General features: G+C 37.2%; 1 protein-coding gene across 1 annotated transcript in view; it reads left to right on the plus strand.

The window, feature by feature from the left end:
* Positions 1-19088, plus strand: part of plekhg2 (pleckstrin homology domain containing, family G (with RhoGef domain) member 2) — a 63485-nt gene that overhangs the window by 27421 nt on the left and 16976 nt on the right. The window contains exon 4 of the mRNA XM_073923603.1: positions 8476-8576. Within this exon, the coding sequence (XP_073779704.1) occupies positions 8476-8576 (101 nt within the window). The remainder of the gene's footprint in view (positions 1-8475; positions 8577-19088) is intronic.

Raw genomic sequence — 19088 nt, forward strand, 5'->3', positions numbered from 1 at the left:
ACAGTGGAGATTGACTGACAGGAAAGTGTGGGGAGCAAAGATAGGGGAAGGATCAGCAAAGAAATCGAACTCGGGTTACCGCGAGCACTTGGGTGCTATGTCGATTCACTAACCACCAGGCTATTAGCGCTGACATTCGACAGGCTTTTTATTTCAATACTTTTGCCATTGATTTTGTTCCATAGAAATCTGAGTGTTAAACTTGCATAGGATGACTTTGAGTGCAAAAAGACTCTATGGTACTGTACGTATGCTATTATCTCTTCTGGTCCAAACCCACCCAGGTGGTGTTGAATTCCTTTGAGCTCTAGGATTGCTCAGTCATGGAAACTCATCCAGATCAGCATTTCAGCCGTCATTTCTGTTCACCCGTCGCCCACCCCGAATTAATCCAGGACTTTGAATATAACCGACAGAAGAGAAAGCCAAGCTCTCTCCTCTTGCCAGCGGCGATTTAAAATGTGATCATTGTGAGATTCTGTTGTGCCATTCATCACACATTCAGGTAGAGCAGAGGAGGTCATGGCACTGGATGAAAGCGGAGATAAATTCAGACTGTCACTTCAAACGCATCTCTGCGCTGCTTTTCGCATGCACAGCGCTGGTCCAGGACAATGATGAGGCTGTTGCTCAGCATTTCAAACGTTACACACACACAAATCTGAGTGTACTGTAAATATAAGAGACTCTTTGTGGATGCTTTTCAACACAAAATATCCTATTTCCAAGCACAGGTTGCTGGAAGATCAGACCTCCACTGTGACCTCCAGCAGGGGTCATGGACATTCACAAGCACATGCTAGGATTTTACCCTTCCCTTATCTCTTATTAGTTGAATGGTAGTCACACTTCCGGATGTTTCCAAGTTGAAAATCACTTAACAGCCTATTCTTATTGAAAAAAGCATTACTTTGAAGCTGTAAATCACACCTGTCCTTCAGGTTCAGAACTTTTTTAACTGATTTCAAGGGGCTGTAAGGGGGAGTTTTTGCAGATCCTACAATACTGTTCCTTTTAATAAACAGGGATGGATTAAATGAATCCAAGGTAGCAGTTTGAGCTATTTAAGCCAATTTGAAATTCTACAAAAGATCTTTTTTAATGGCATACTCGCATTGTGCTATCCAAACCATGGCCAGGCGCATTTCCCGGTTCATTTGACAAGTGTGAGAGCTCCGAATTAGGCTCATGCGCGGTTCATTGGCCTGCCTTGGCACGGTTGGAAAACATGTGCCAGAGTGTGGTTCGGTTGGGCTTTGGCGTGGTACACTTGTAGTGTTGCTGAAGCGTGTCTGAGCCCGAAACTGAAGACGCAACATCACTTTTAAGGGACTGTTTCATATAGATTTATGAATAATTTTACTTCTCAATGAACACGACCTGTCATAGTTTATTAAAGATGAAAACCCCTCACTGCACCTTCAGCAAACCTCCTAATACCTGCAGCACGTGGACTTTTATGATAATGTATAAGCGTAATGATCTGTTCGCCCAAATATTTGACTGCATGTCACTGCATCAGAAACGGCTAAAATGATATAACTAAAGCAATCTCCATTGTGCCAAGCAAGAGCGCTTCTCTTCCTTTTTTTAAGAAGATATTTATGGGTGATTTATCTATTTTTAATTGTATTTGCTAAACATTTCCAATCAAAGGCATAACAAATCTTACAATAGGATATTCACATTTTAGCATAAAACATGTAAGTAAAATAACAAAGATAAGAACAAGGCGGGTATCATAAAAATTACCACATAGAAAAGGAGTTTAGTGGGACAATCACGCTTCAGCGCGGTTAAAGGCAGCTGTACCTATTGTGAGCACACCCTCAAATGAATGCTGTTCTTTTACTTATATTTGACAATATATTCTTTTATTTGACATATATTCTAATGATGGGCTCCACAAGATGAGCAATTCCATTTTTTTTGTATGATTTCTTAAAGATTATTATATATTGAAGTTATGTTGCAGAAAATTCAGCCTTGCATCACTTGAATAAAATAGATTTTTAAATGTATAAAAAATGGACAAGGTATTTTAAATAAATAATATCTGATAAAAATGTATATTTTTACTGCATTTTCAAGCAAATATATTTGGTTATTTTAAAGATTTGCTTAAAGTAAGTTTAAAAAAATTTTACATAAATTTTGTAACATAGGCTCATTCTGAAAAATAGCATGTGCGGCTGAATTTCGTCTTTAAAATGAACGCTACTGGGCGGTATGACGCTGTTCCTTTTCGTGTTATTAGCTGACCGCTTATCTGTATGAATGAGTTTCCTTTGTGCTACCAGTTTGACCAGTTAGCTCGCTATATATGTCGATGGACAGGAAGAGAGGAGTTGACCATGATGACGGGTTTCGATTCTGGCAAAGAAGGGTTCCAGAAAGCGGGTTAGACAAAAACAGAAGCCAAAAAATAAAATAAACAAGTAATTAACAGGGTGAGAATGTGGTCAAATCTGAAAATGTGGTAAAAATCAGGTGAGGGCTTTTCTTTTTCTGGGTTGCTTTTTAAAACTGTCGGTTGGGTTTATGGAGGTGGTGGGCAGGTCAATCAGTGCTTTTGAAAACAATATAGGTTGGGATTAGGGAAGGAGGAGGGTGGGTCAGTTGATCAGTCAGTTAGCCTGCCAGTCGACAGCGGCCTCTGGTCAATTTACGCAAGAACACCAGGCGTGAATAGCACTCGTGAAAAAATTTGAGATCTAAAAAAGCATACACAGCGGCCTCTGGTGGATTCGCAAAAAAAAAACATTGCTCCTGCAACATATTTGGCGTTCTCAAGAAATGTACATAGAATTACGTTAATAAAATGGGATGCAATTTTATATCCTTATAAAGTAAAGATTCAGTATTAATTCAGATTAATCAAGTTTTTAAATGTGACTTCCATTATTTTAAATCGCAAGAACTTATAAAAGTCTCGTATTCAAGGTTTAAGCTTGATAATAAGTTAAAAATAAATGATCAGACTTGGATGAATGACATAACAACATATTTTGCATAACTACAGTATTTTATCATTTAGAAAATGTACAATGGAACGCTTCATAATGCCTCAGGAAATAAACAATAAATGTTACTGGATCCAAAGTGGTCTGTTGTTCTGTTACGCATTGTCATGTAATGCAGATGAGGAAAAACAGGGTGCAGATCTAGATGCAGCATTTAACATATATTTGATGAAAGACTATAACAAAACAAAACAGAACAAAACAAAAACTAAGACAAGGTAACAGACCAAGAAACACACGGGCTTCATAAGAGCAACAAAAAAACAACAAGAGTGGAACACAAACTGCTACATGTAGCCCTGTCATTAGTGGGAATGAACCACAGCTGTGTGTGTCTAAATGACCATCAACTGAGGCAGGAGAGATTATTGCAATGAATCCTGGTAGTGGTAGTTCATGTGGTGTGTGTGTGTGTAGTTCCCCAGCCATCTGTGTATGTTAGAGTTCTAAGTTCATCACATTTTGGGGCCTTTTTTTTCAAAACGTAAGAGGGTCTATCATTTGTGGCATTGTGATTGTGGTCTGCAGACTCTACACTGCCTTTGAACTTATGGGAATGTTGCCAATGCAGACCATCAACAGGTGTGCCTCAAGCTTGTGTCTATGTGTGTGTGTGTTATCCTTTGTATCTGTGACTGATTGATTGCAGAAGTTCACGGGCACATAAGCCGGAGGTTAGGGAATGCCTGAAATGTATCTCCTTTTCTCTTTTGCTGATGGTTTATTTGAAGTCGAGCTTTTCACAAGCCAATAAAAAGAGAGACGGCATGCGAGCTTGTGCTGCGTTATGAAAAATGCCTTCGGATCAAATAGCCATAAATTGGTTGCTGAAAGATGCGGATCACGGTGAGGAATGCTGCTGTTTTATCAATCTGCGGTCTCAAAATGGAGGCTGAGTGGTGGACGGTTTCGGGGACATTGTGCTGACTCTGGGATACGAGTGTGTGATGTCTGATTGGAGTTAAACCCAGTCGGGCTCAGCTTCTATTAGTCAGAGCCGTCTGGTTTTGATAGAAAGTGTAACAAAGAATGATGTCAAGCTCTCTGGAAGCAAGATGATCATGAGCTCATGACTGAGCTGTGTGTCAGGGTTTTGCTGGTGGTTTGTGTGGGTTATTATTAGTTTGTGTTGTGTGGTGACATTCAGGTGCAGTGGGTTCAGTTGTATTGTGTGTGTGTGTGTGTGTGTGTTAGTGTGTGTGTGTGTGTTAGTGTGAGCTTAGGGAAGTGCGACTGAGAGATTCCCCGTTTTTGTTTCAGCTGAATTTCAGCCAAATAGGACAGGAAATTGGGGGACGAGGGGGGTTTGGCTGTAGCCCCCATTCTGGGGCACAAGTGGAGATGGAGAGGGGCTGCTCACGAGAGAAACTCCTGTTCCAAACTCCAAACTGACCTAGTTTCTCAGACAAAGACTCAGAGAGTGTGTTCAACTCCTGCTCTCTCTTTCTCTATTGTCTGCCACCTTCACAAACTTCCTCTCTGAGATAACAAGTTCTTTCTTTCTTTCTTTCTTTCTTTCTTTCTTTCTTTCTTTCTTTCTTTCTTTCTTTCTTTCTTTCTTTCTTTCTTTCTTTCTTTCTTTCTTCTCCACTCATCCATCTATCTCTTTATGTGGCTATCTATCTATCTATCTATCTATCTATCTATCTATCTATCTATCTATCTATCTATCTATCCATCTATCCATCTATCCATCTATCCATCTATCTATCTATCTATCTATCTATCTATCTATCTATCTATCTATCTATCTATCTATGTCTATCTATTTGTCTTTCTGTCCGTCTGTCTGTCTGTCTGCCTGCCTGTCGGTCTATCTGTCTAACCTTTTCTTTTCTCCTCTGTGTTTTCTCTCGTTCTGCTCCATATCTCATATGTGAACGTTTATGTTTTTCTTCTTTGCCAGACTGCCTGTCATAACACACTTCACGTACGCTCTAGTAAGTCATTTGGAAAAGCCGGCATCTGCCAAGAAAATGTGCGCATAACTTATGGATCTTTTGTCTGTGGCCGGTCCCGCTCGTCTTGCACACTCTCTTTCCATAACTCACAATGTAATCCTCAGATTTCCCCCTCGCCTCCTGGATTTTCACTCTCCTTTGAGTAGCTGTGTCATCACTCATATCTTCATGTAGTGCTCCAGTTTAGCGCGTCTGTGTCACAAGTGCCATTTGTTTGGGGGAATTCTGAGTGTAAATCAGTGTAATTACAGTGTCCTATAGTTCCTCCTGTCCTTGTAAAGGTGCTGAATGCGCCAGTCCCTTATTTTCTGGCTTAATTTTCCCCCACCTCAACATGTTTGCCTTCCCAGATGCCTTGTGGCTCTGGAAACAAACAGAAGAAGGAAAAAGACCCCAAGTTTTACAGTCCAGGAATGCAGGGAAAGCTGCACAATGACAAACAGAGCCTGTCATAAAGCTGGTTTACAGTCTCACCGGACTCATATTTGTTTATTTGTAACTATTTATTGTAACGGTTCAATTTGAAGTGTCCTTTTATTAGTTTGTTTTGCCTGGTGGCCTTCTGTTGTTGGCTGCAGTGTTCATAGTTTCTCTCTGGAGATTGTAACTGTTAGTTCATGCATTTCAGTCTAGTGGAATTTGTTTGTCTGTGCTGGTTTGTTGGTTTTGGTCCCAAGGCTTGCTTATTAAGGATTAATGAGGCCAGGCACTGATAAACTGACTGATTTAGTATAGATAGATAATGCTGTTTAACTCTGCCAGCCCAACAGCCAGGAACCAGACCACTCCTGAGACCATTTGCGTCACATCTATTTTGGTTTTTGGCCTCTGTCGGACACAAACGAGGTTGTAACATATGATTAACTTTCTAATTGAATGCAGAATGCATTTTCCTGATTATGGCAAGAATGTGTCTTCATAACAGCAGCATTATGATGATTACAGTGTTAGAAAACCACTTCAAGCTGGAAGCCTCACTCGCCCAGGGTTGTTGGTTTAGTATAAATGATAGCTAATTATTAAGCTGCACTATAGATCTTTTTAAAGGGACATTTTGGGTTCAGCACAAGTTAAGCTCACACATTTTTGTGGCTTAAGGCAGATTCACTACAAAGTGTCCAAAGAATTCAGACTCATCTCATGTTTTCTTTTTAAAAAGAAATTATGATGAGGCCTTTACCATAAATGAAGTCACCTTTAGAAGATGTATGATTAGAAATAGGAAGTATATCATTCTAGGAACTTAATTCAATTAAAGTTTATTTGTATAGCACTTTTTACAATAATTATTGTTATAAATCAGCTTTACAAAAGGTGCACATTATACTGTACAGGAGCATTACACTCATTTTCTTTTAGCTTTGAACCCACCGCAACACAGGGAGAACATACAACCTCCACACAGAAATGCCAACTGGCCAAGCCTCGAACCAGCAACCTTCTAGCTTTGAGGCGACAGCACTAACCACTGATCAATCGTACCACCCCCATTACAATAAAATTAAGTTAAAGTTTCAATAATAAGCTATTATATACAGATGTAAGTTTTTATATACAGAAAGACACTTTATTTCTGAAATGTTATTATTATTTTTTTTTTTAAATCTTAGTACAGTGATTTGTGAAAAAAATATCAGGTCATTTTGGAAAATGATCTAAAACATACGTATTTATTTGAGTAGTACAAGACTATGAGCTCTATTTTAATAACCTAAGCTGAAAGTCTAAAGCGCATGGTCCAAAAGCATTAAGGGTATGTTTGAATTCACTTTTGCTATTTTAAGGATGGAAAAATATGATTTGCGCCCCGGCACATGGTCTGACAGGGTTGTGCTTATTCTCTTATTGAGTTATGGGTGTGTTTTAAGTATAATGTGCATTAAACCAATCAGAGTCTCATCTCTCATTCTCTTGGGTCAGTTGCATCACACTATGGCACATTTGCTATTTACATGGCAGACTTTGTTGGTAAAAAACTTGAATGCTTCACTGATAAGAAAACAGTTTAACAGACCATCATGAGGACAAAGAACGAGACTCCTCCATTCGGCCTCTTTATTTTCTTCTTTTCTTTACTCTTTAGTAAAGGAGTAAAGAGTCTTTACTTTACTCCTTTACTTTAATAAAGTAAGGAAACAGTGTTGTACACAGTCTGCTGAAGACATCCATTAGCCTACATATTTAATTTAGTTTGTTTAGCACAAAGATTTGTTTCAAAACTATTTCAAAATTCAGTTGTAATTTCCTGCAAATTAATAAATGAGCAATAATAACGAAGTGTGGTCAAGAAACTGATTTTTTTGTCCAAACACATGTCTTTTTCTTATGCCCCATATAATATACAATATACAAAACCTGTATCAAAATTAAGATTTACAAAATTATCAAAATGGACTAATAAAAGACAATGTTTAATGTGATGCATCTTTGCTTGAATATATATATATATATATATATATATATATATATATATATATATATATATATATATATATATATATTTTTTTTTTTTTTTTTTTTTCAAAATAAAAAAATAAATGTCTTATGTCTGGTGAAGGTCATGGGACAGAAACGTCATATATACTAAAATATTCCTAGAGCAAGTACTGATAGTGTGCAAGATAGTGTGTTTTGTTCCCTTTTGCACATTTTCACATGGTGACTTTTTAATTTATTTGTTTTGTTCTGTGCACCTATTATTGCTTCAAGTGTGTTGAGTTTAATTGATTAACAAAAAAAGGTAACACATATTGCCATATCCTCATTTTTTTGCCTCATTTGTTATTTTGTCTTTTGGCTTTTAAAACAACGACTTTTTTTTTTTTTTTTTTTTTTTTTTTTTTATCCCAGTTCACTTCCAATTTAAGTGTCTCCTTGTGACCCAGATCTCACTTAAACTTTAACCCAGTGAAACCACCCTATACCACTCCAAACTTCAGACAATCCGGAGACCCCCTGCTTCTGCGCTCCTCAGCAGGAGGCTAGAACCAGCCAGTATTTTACATGGCATGATGATGAGATGCTTTTCTCATGAGAGCAGATTATGACTTTTTTCAGGGTCAGAGGTGAAAGAGCAGAGAGAGAAAAGATAAATATTTTTAAAGAGGCTCCTTTTAACCACCGTATTAGGCTGCATGCTTTTCTTTCCTGTCCCGCTTTGTATGTTTACACTGAAGATCATTGAGAGGCTCAAGTGTGGCGTTCACAGTAATTACGTTACAGCGATTTTTAGTGTCAAGAGATCATTTGGGGGTGAGAGTCACGTCCTGCTGCGAAGGTCTCGTTTAAAGCCTCTATTTAGTCGATGAATTATGAATCAGCTCAGTGTTTACTATGGAAAAAGTGATGGAGTCGAGGTGTTTCACTAACTTCACTGGCCTCACAAGGGGTTTCTGAATCACTAACAAAGCAAAATAAATGCAAGTGTGAAAATGCTGGTAATGATTTCAGTGAGGTCATTGATGCTCAATCTCTCTGTTTCTCTCTCTCAGGACTATCTTGGCTGCATTATTGACTGTGGCGACTTGCCGCTCAAACCCGAAGAGGTCAGCACCCTCTTCTGCAACATCGAGGACATCTATGAGTTTAACAGGTTTGTGTGTTCTTTTAGTGGTGTCAGGAAAGTTAGTACAGTACATTCAAATGTAAGGATACCTTTTTTGTGGTACTAGTTCTCCTGAGTATCATGTTAATGCACTTATTGCTGTCAGAAGTTTTGCTTCAGTCAATTACAAACATGTTTATTGAGTTTGAGAACAGAGTGGCACTTAAATTTAGTTAGCACTGAAATATTATTATGATAATGTTATTAATGCCTGGCAAATTTTGTAAGGGTGCTGAATTTTTTGCATTCATTTTTGCCATAGAATTTTTGAAAAAGTCTTTGTCAACATGAACCAAACTAAGCAGCTATGAGGTGAATCACAACTTTTATTTGAAACAAGGTAGTGTATCATGGTACTCAACAGCTTCAATGAGGAAAATAATTACAATCAAAAACAGTGGAGAAATACACTATTTTATTTAATGTTGTTGATTGTATTTGTACAATTTATTATAATTTTTTGCAAAATATGCACTCACAACCACATAGACATATGCACATGTATACATAAACTTGCCAGCCACTTTATTAGGTACACCTTACTAGTAACGGGTTGGACCCCCTTTTGCCTTCAGAACTGCCTTAATCCTTCATGGCGTAGATTCAACAAAGTACTGAAAATATTCCTCAACATTTAAAGGCTTTACTAGGTTAATTAGGTTGACTAAGTTAGGGTATTTAGGCAAGTCATTGTGTTCACCTTATTCTTTGCCGACGAGTGGGCGCAGCCATTTGAATCTTTTTAGCTCGAGACTTCCGGTCTCATTCACTTCAATTCAATTCATGGGAGTGGAGCGGGGGCACTTCAGATCATTTCGGAAGGGCACTTTCTATCCAAGACTAAAAAGGCCATGTGCACTGTTGAGCCCTATGTGTGCACGTGCCTGATGGGGCTAATAATATTGGCCTTAAAATTGTGTTTGAAAAATTAAAAACTGCTTTTATTTTAGCCGAAATAAAATGAAAAAGTATTATCAGACATACTCTGAACATTTCCTTGCTCTGTTAAACATCATTTTAATATTTAAAAAGAAAAAAAATCAAAGGGGGGCTAATAATTCTGACTTCAACTTTACATTTTATTTACTAGATAATTAGATAAATAATACTAAAAATAAAGACTACAATACCATAAAATAGTCAGGATAGTAAGGCTGTGTTATCTAAATTGGTTAGAAGTAATTTTTTTCATATTGTTGCTGACTACTGAAAGTTTGGTACAGTGACAACACCACTTAATTTGATAGCGTTGGTGGTCAAGATGTCTGTCTGGGTGGCAGTGGTGTCTGCTGAATTAGTCTCAAACACAATGACTGGTCTGCGTCCTCGCCTGTCCCACTGTGAAGGACAATGTGCAGATGTCTGCCAGAAGCGACTGTACAGCACTTCTACACTCCAGCAGACTGTCCCTGAGCTGCTGTAGTCGATCTGGAATGCTCTTCATGAGACGCTTTCTCAGCCGTCGTCATAATTTAAGCTCCTCTTAAAAGACACGCAGCATATGGTTTATTACACTATGAGTTCACGCATGGTCCACCGAACAATTTACTCGGTCTTGTTATGTGTCTGCTTCACACTGTTTATTGCAAATGACACCCTGTGTTTATTTCAGAGTCATACGCATGGTTTAGCCCAGAGTTTTTTCAGTCGGTTGGTTTGCTGCTAGTTGCCACTCAAACACCCCTGCTGTTTTACATACCGTAATTGTCTTTGTCGGTCCGGTCCAATCCACTTCATCCCCTCTAATGACATTAGGCAGTGTTGAAATTGAACATGGCGCCTTACTGCCAGTTCTTGTGGGAAATTAGCTAGGCTGTGTTGAAAGTCTTCGAAACTCTTGGGTGTCCTCGTGACCTCTTTTAATAAAGCTTCCTTTAATAAAAATCACAGAGCTTTTGTTCTCATCACAGCTGCTTTTGGCCTCTGTTTGAGATCATTTTGGCATGTAATGAGCAGAATAAGTTATTAGTTTATAAGAAATCCGCTCGTAAAGGAACAGTTCACCCAGAAAAAAAAGTTCTGTCTTCATGGTACCCAGTGTTTGAAATATTAAATTCAAAATAGGGCTGCATGATGTCGAAATTATCTGACATTTTGATATTTAGTTTTTCTGTGATATGAGTACAGTTCCAACAGATCATACGTTTAGATTGATAGGGGTGAGTTTGTAAGGGTGTAAATCATGTGTAAAAATATAAGAAAGAAAATTACTAGCCAGAATAATTCCAATAGAGCAATGAAAAAGTTAAATAAACAGTGCTTTGCGGTTTTCTGTAGAGTCAAACAGTATTCTGGGACAGAAATTGTGTAATGTAAAACAACACAGTATAGTCTTAGTTGGATTAATTCAGTAAAATTATTCTTCAATAAAATGTGACTAAATGCTTTAAACTCTTCTAAAATGCCTTTAAAACACATGTAAAAGAAAAAAGTTTCAATCTGTTGTGGCGATATTTTATTCTAGACTCCACAAATCTCATGTATTCTCAACTGTTGTGCTGATCAGCTATAATCCCAACTCAACATTGCATATTACTATATCGATGCTGAAACAATATTGTGAATTCAAAATGTAATATGCTGTCTCTATTTGATTAAAAATACAGTAGGAACATTTATATTGGGAAGTACTGTATTACAGTTATTTGTATTACAATTACAATTGTAATACATATATTATTATATATGTATTACAATTATTTGGATGCATTTTAATGTTCAGTGTCATCAATACAGTATTAACACCCAATTCAAACAGGGCGTCTACGATAACACTTCTCATTTACTTTGAGTAGAGTGACATCAAACATTTCTGACTGAATTTTGAGTCCGTGCAGGTATCATCAATCAGCAATTATGCAAATATACTAGCGCAGATGCTGGCCAATCGTGTAACACCAGAGAACAGAATTTGTTAAATAGAAGAAAAGCACTTAATATAGTGGTTGGTAGTCACCCAGTGGTTTATGATCAATCTTTGTATTCATATCGGGACTGGTATTGGAGGAATCAAACCTGACAGGATGTGCAAAAGTGGTCTGTGGATTTAGTGTGCATGGTGGTGTGGAATTGTCAATTGTTTTACTGCAGTACACAACAAAAGTCTTGTTGTCATTACAAATATTGCAGAAGACCTATTGGAACCCGCATGGACCCAAGATTCTCACAGAAATCAGTCAAGTTTGGTGAAGAAAAAATCACTGTTTGGGGTTACATTTAGTATGGGGGCATGCAAGAGATCTGCAAAGAGGATGGCAACATCAAAAGTCTGAGGTATCAAGACATTTTTGCTGCCCATTACATTACAAACCACAGGAGAGAGCAAATTCTACAGCAGGACAGTGCTCCTCTCATACTTCAGCCTTCACATCAAAGTTCCTGCAAGCAAAGAAGTTCAAAGTGCTCCAGGATTGGCCAGCCCAGTCACCAGACATGAACAATATTGAGCATATCTGGGGTAAGATGGAGGAGGCATTAAAGATTAATACAAAGAATCTTGATGAAGTCTGGGAGTCCTGCAAGAACGCTTTCTTTGCCATTCCAGATGACTTTATTAATAAGTTATTTCAGTTGTTGCAGAGATGTATGGATGCAGTCCTCCAAGCTTATGGGAGTCATACACAATATTAATTATTTTTCCACTGCACCATGGCTTTATAGTCTATGCTGTACATTATTTCTGTTAAGTGACAAGACTTTTGTCAAAGCAAAGTCAGACCTTACTGTCCTAATTAAATAATTAAAAATCAAGGCATGATCATATTTTATTTTGGTATAATAAGCGTAATCTAGAGGCCTTTGCCCTTATATAAGCCACTTCTGATACCAAATGATCAACTAGAAGTCACGTTATTATTTGTTGTTCCTAAAACTTGGATAGGCGAAAAGACTTTTGTCAGTTAGTGCATGACATATACTATGACAGCTAACATTGCATTAGTGAAAAGCTAAACATAAACTTTCAGAAATCATTCTGATAAGATAATTTACTGCATCTCATACTTTCTTATTAGTATCAGTGTTGAAAACAGTTCTGTGAAAACCCTTAGGATCATACTTTGTTGAATTAAAAAAGTTCAATAGTTAAAAAGTACAACTTTTTGTTGTTATATTTTGTCTTTTTTTAAATCAATTTACTGCATCTTTGATATAAAAGTAAACTTTCTTTGTACTATTATTCAATAATACTGCATGTATATTATTATTTCATCCACTAAATGTCCATGATTAATAGGTTGAAATATAAGTCACTTTCTAATGAAGTAATGTATTTAACTCGAGTGAATAATGACTGAAATATGCTCCGCTCATCCCACAAATCTGTGTGTTTATGGAAAACAGTGAGTTGGAAATTATTCAATACATCTCTGATCGCTTTTCAGAGAAAGAATAACAGCATGCGGGTTTGGAACATCAACAAGAGTGCGTCGATTTTCACTTCTGAGCAAACTGTCCCTTGAAAGGAGCTCTCGTGCTTACCTCTGCAGTTGTTAAGACTTTCTAAAATAAATGACTGACCTTGTTTTCCTCCCCTGCCTTACAGTTTAAACACACAAAGACTCTCTCTTTGTCTTTTGGTCCTCTTAAAAGCCCCTCTGCTCATCGCTGTGGAATGCAGCCTCTGTATTCAGGCTGGATTCTGTTGAGTCTACTTTCTTGGCACCGCTCTGAGCTTTAGGACACATACAGATGTCATTTTTCTCTTAGCCAAAGCAGCCGGGCTCCGAGGTAAAGCTCCAGCCCCTGTGGTGAACAAGCCACACATGACCTGTCAGAAAGTGAGGGTGCAGCCAAGCAAGCAGTGCATCGTGGGACAGCAGACAGGACTTATTTTGTTCCCACAGACATCTGTCCAGTTCTAGAGAAGCATTGTAAATTGTGCCTTTTGCGCTGGAATGCTGCATTTGTCTTGCGACTGCAACAGAACGAGCTGTTTTTACTGGCTTGGGAATCTCCTCACTATTTTGCAGTGATGAAAACATTCCACTGCTGACTCATTCCTGGGTTTTGCAATCGTTCTTTCAAAACCCTCTCATCAGTTTGTATTGTTCTAGGTTTATTTTTGTTCTTATAATCACACTCTACTGTGTCATTCCGCACTCATTTCTGGTGCCCTTAAATGGGTGTTAAAACTTCAGGGTCAGCCACATTGCACCCATTTGTCTTCAGTGACTTTTTTGGATGGATGCTTTTTAAGCCATTGAAAGAACAGTAAACAAATGCAGCGGGGAAAAGAAGTATTGAACACGTCATATTTTATTCCTGGGGGTAATGTTTCTAAAGGAGCTGTTAACATGGAATTAAACCTGATTTTGCAAACAATTACAAACATAAAAATAAAACAAAACAATCTGACACAAGCAGAAAGTACTGAGACATATTTAATAATTTATATAAAAGGCTTTTTTGGTAATAGCAGCCTTAAGTCACCTTATATGAAGAATGAATCATAAATTCAGGTAATATTTTTTCAACAGTATAAAATCGTAATGGTTCTGTGGGTCCACCCTGGTTTCACCTCATCATCCTGATAATGTAGATGTTGGACTGATGCAGTTAATATTAAATTACCAAGACATTGGGCAGAGGGTTGCTGAAGTACTGAGAGATTTCAGCTGCTGCCTGGGCTTTCACTGCCTTTCTACACTTTCCTTTCTTTATGTGTTTTCCCTGCATCATTTCATTTTATTATGTATAACTTAATTTGTAAACCAATTAGATTTGTTTTCTTTTCATATATGAATTTATTTGGTTGTTACCAACAGCTGGGGAAAATATTTGGTCAATGGCACCTTTAGGAATATATTTTCTTAAAAAATTGTTATATTTTTGATATTTCCCCAGCTGTATTCAATAGTTTAAAAGTTTGGTCAGTACTTTTATTCAGTAAAAGCATATTAAACTGATCAAAAGTGACAGCAAAGATTTTTTAGAATGTTATTAAAATGAATGGTTTAAATAAAGTATTTTCTTTTAATAATTTTACTTGTTAATATCAGATTGTTGTGAAAAATATTTATAACAATTTGAACTTTTCAAAATGTCCTCTTTTAAACTTTTGGGCACTGAAATGTACATTTTAGGTCTTTATATATACCAACTTGGTCTTTTTGGTACAAGAATCATTTTTGAAAAGGTATAGCCCCAGTGACAGCTTTTGTTTCTGTACAAATATTAAGCAACACTGTTTAAGAACTTTATTTAAACATTGAAAGTAATGAGAAATCTATCTTGCGCAGCAAATTGGCCTGTTAGAATGGTTTCGGAAGGGTTGTGCTGACTTCTTACTTGAGTAGGAAATCATTAAAATGTAAAATAATAATTTTTAAATTTTGACCAAAAATGCTGCAAAGATATAGAATAAACATATTTAGCGTGATGTTTCTTTATTTCTACATCTCATTATTCTTCTCAATCTCATTAAGTTCATCTTTGGAACCACGTACAGAATTAAATTGAATTTTCTAATTATATTTATGAAGTTGAAATAATATCAATGTTCATTTGAGTCTTTTATTTTATTTATTATGCAAAACAGTTGAAACTTATCCAGTTGAATTGAATCAACTGACTTGGGTTAAATTATGACAGTTAATAATTGTTTTTAGGGTCGTTTTACTTTTATTAGGATAGAATAGTGGAGACTACAGACAGGATTACAGACAACAGTGCCGTTTTTTGTTGAACTTCGTAATGTTATTGACCAGAGCTGAAAGGGATGAGGAACTTTATAGAAATTTAAGAAAAAATGTCCTAATAGTCACCTAATTGAGCTTATTATAGTCTCAAGTTTATGTTATAAATTAGTAATTAGCAACACCCCCACCCAAAAAAAGTTCTTGCTGCCTTCAATTTTTTAGATGAGTCAAACTAACTTTAGTCATCTCAACTTACATCAAACTGACTTACAATATTAAATTAACTTTATAAAATTTAAACAGTCGAGTTGAAACCCAATAAGCAGCATAAAAATATTTGTTGTCTAGACTTGTTGTCATTACTTTTTATGCAGTGTGTTAATTATTATTGCTATTTCTAACATATGAACTGAGCAGAGAAAAAAAAGCTAATTTCAGAACTGCCATTAACATAGTTATTACTCTCTGAGGCATCATACAGTAGTCATTAATGAAGCAGCCAGCACCCCATGCATGAACACTACTCCTCTATTAAAGGACTATAAATAAAGATGACTTGACTTAATGATAACCATACACCATACAGTCTCACACAGCAATTAAACATCAAGCCCCAGACAGATTCATCAACAATAAAAGCTTAACATTTATCTCCTGTGTTGGGTCTGACTTCATTTTGGATTTCACCTTAACTCTGAGAATGGGGTCTTAGGAGGTCGTAATAGAGATAAATCGAGTTTCCCCCAAAGCATCGATTTCAGTACTCTCTTGTCTCCTCACTGTCTCGCTGTCTTCTTTGATCACATTTGGGAGAAATTACTGGTGTAGATTTGTCCTGAGGATTTGTATATTGCATAAAAAAAGAAGAATGACTGTGTAAGTTTCCCCCTTCGTATAGATGCAGCGTCTCCAGCAAAAATAAAGGTTTGACTGCTGTGGGAAGTACAAGCTAGATGAAAGAAATCATTATGCACCAAACTTCTGTTTGAGTTATACACAACATGTTAATGGATGAATGGTGGGAGTAGGACAAAAGAAAGGCGAGAGAATGAATCGAGTGAAGATGAAAACTTTTGATTTGCGCCCAAAAAACTGGGTGAGGTGAAATCTGAATGGGACAAAGGGAATTCGTTTTATTTTATGAACTCAAAGGCTCTTGCAGGTAACTCCCGTCTGTAGTCATGACTCTTGGAAATGATAAGAGAGGCATTTTAAGGTTTTGTCAGTGTTCATTGTAGTCTGTTGTGTTTTTGCAATGTGGTTTGGTAGCCAGTTCTGACACGGTCAGCGAACCAAATTGTTTCTTTAAGGTATTAAATTTCTCCGTTCACCTCAGATGTTACCACAAACACTTAAAAACGTCTCACTGTGTGCACTGTATCTGGCAAAGAAGAACCTGGGAAAGTATTTAGTATGAATGTAACACATATTTCAGGTCTCAAATCTTGGGTCTGCTAACACTTTCCTGGGATTTGAGTGAAAGGGCCAAAACCTCACAAGACCGGCCAAGACCTAATCGAATCCAACTTATCTATTACAGTTCGGACAAGAGAGCAGATACTTGTGGCTTTGAATCGGCATCTCTATTCTTTTCAATTGACAAATTACAGAGCTATGTGTTGTTATTGAGCCACACCTTTCAGGTCTTTCAAGTCTTGGTTCAAGAACATCCCAATCCCTGCAGGCCCCAAGAGCATTAAGCTTTTTAAACAGTCTCAGAAAGCATACATGAACTCATTCAATTTCCTTCATAACCACAATGTAGTCCCCCCACCACAAAGGTCAGCCACTAAATGAGTTTCGTCTTTAGCTGGGAAAAGAGGATGAGGAAGGCTGGAGTGCTGCGGTTTCCTCGCGAACTTTTCCCCTCTTCCACATGAAGGAAAGCCCATAGTGTTTAGGGAGCGTCACGTTGTTTTCTTTCACGGTATACGGAAGGAGGGGTTCCCTCGAGACTGACCAGCATGGCGGTTTGAGGGCCTCATGGGAATGACAGTCGGGTTTTGCTAATGGACTGAATGAAATACGGCGTGCCTGGTCGGGCCGTCACACACAGCTCTTCATTCAGAACACAGTCAGAGGACATCAAGTCAATTATCCACTTTTGAAAAGTCCCACTTGCCACAAGAGATCATATCAAGTCTATAAAGCTTAGGGAAAACCCATTTGAGTCACAATAGAGATTGTTTTGTTAAACCAAGTCCTAATGGTCTTTATTGCCTTACAGACATCATTACCAGTCAATGTAGTTAAATATTTATTGATTTACTGCCTCAAATTAACTTGTTTTTTTCTAGTTACATTTATTCTTGGATTCTTAATTGGCATTGATGGTTCATGAAGAACTTTTAAAGTCTGTGAACCAAAAATTGCTGAGACTTTTATTTCGGTATGATGATGTACTTCTAAGGAAACTGTCTATTGAGTAGGGGTAGGGTATTTCTTTTTGTGCATCATTTCTTCATAACAAAGTAATGGCAGAAAGGCATGGTTAAGAACATTGAGGCTGAAGCCATCAAACTGACATCAACAGAGAAGGACCACCACTCAAAACACGGATCCGATTGGTCTGACTTTGATTTAAGATTACTAAAAACAAAACAAAAAATTCTGTGGATTAATTGCTCACCTAAAGTATAATAATGTTCGCTAAATGTTCGACCCTTGATTAATAAAGGAACTAAGCCAACAAGAAAATGAAAAAATGAATACAATTTTTATTATTTCAAGCAAATTTGCAGTAATCATTTTTTAATGAAAGTATGAAAACATGTTTCTGCCAATAAATAAGCTTTCAAAAGACAATTGATTTACTTTTTTTCTTAATTTAGTTTGACTAATTTAATTTTCACAATTTTCACATTTCATTTTTCAGAATTGAGTGATATAGGTTTTGATTTTATACACGTTATAAAATCAGTCAGAAAAGTCAGTAAAATTAGGTCATAGATTTTTGTTTTTGGTACTAAATTTGGTTAATTGTTAATATGGAATTGAATTGTGAGCTATAAACTTACAATTGCAAAAAAAGTTTTTATATGTACTGTAGAGCATCACGGTGGTGCAGTGGGTAGCACGATCGCCTCATAGCAAGAATGTCGCTGGTTTTGAGCCTTGGCTGGGTCAATTGCCGTTTTTGTATGGAGTTTGCGTGTTCCCCCCATGTTTACATGGGTTTCCTCCAGGTGCTTAGGTTTCCCCCACAGTCCAAAGACACGTGCTATAGGTGAATTCAATTAGTTAAATAGGCCTTAGTATATGAGCGTGAAAGAGTGTGTATTTCTATGTAAAACATATGCTGGATAAGCTGGCAGTTCATTTCGCTGTGGCAATCCTGGATAAAGGGACTAAGCTGAAAAGAAAATGAATGAATGAATGAATGAAAGTACACTGTAAAAACATTTACTGTACTTTAAATAATCAGCAAGTTGACTTTACTTCAAAAAAGTGAGTAAACCATTATGACTTCATTCATTCATTCATTCATTCATTTTCCTTCAGCTCAGTACCTTTATACATCAGCGGTTGCCTGAATGAACCACCAACCTATCCTGCATATGTTTTACGCAGTGGATGCCCTTCCAGCTGCAACCCATCACTGGAAAACATTCATTCACATACATCCACTACAGCCAATTAAGTTTATTAAATTCACCCATACCACGTGTTTGGACTGTGGGGGAAACCAGAGCACCCGGATAAAACCCACGCGAACACGGGGTGAACATGCAATCTCCACACAGAAATGCCAGCTGACCCAGCTGGAACTTGAATCAGCGACCTTCTTGCTGCCACCGTGTTGCCCTAGTTCAGTGGTTCTCAAACTGTGGTACGTGTACCATTAGTGGTACGCAGGCTTCCT

This window comes from Danio rerio, chromosome 15 (assembly GCF_049306965.1).
Source record: "Danio rerio strain Tuebingen ecotype United States chromosome 15, GRCz12tu, whole genome shotgun sequence".
In the NCBI taxonomy this organism is placed as follows: domain Eukaryota; kingdom Metazoa; phylum Chordata; class Actinopteri; order Cypriniformes; family Danionidae; genus Danio; species Danio rerio.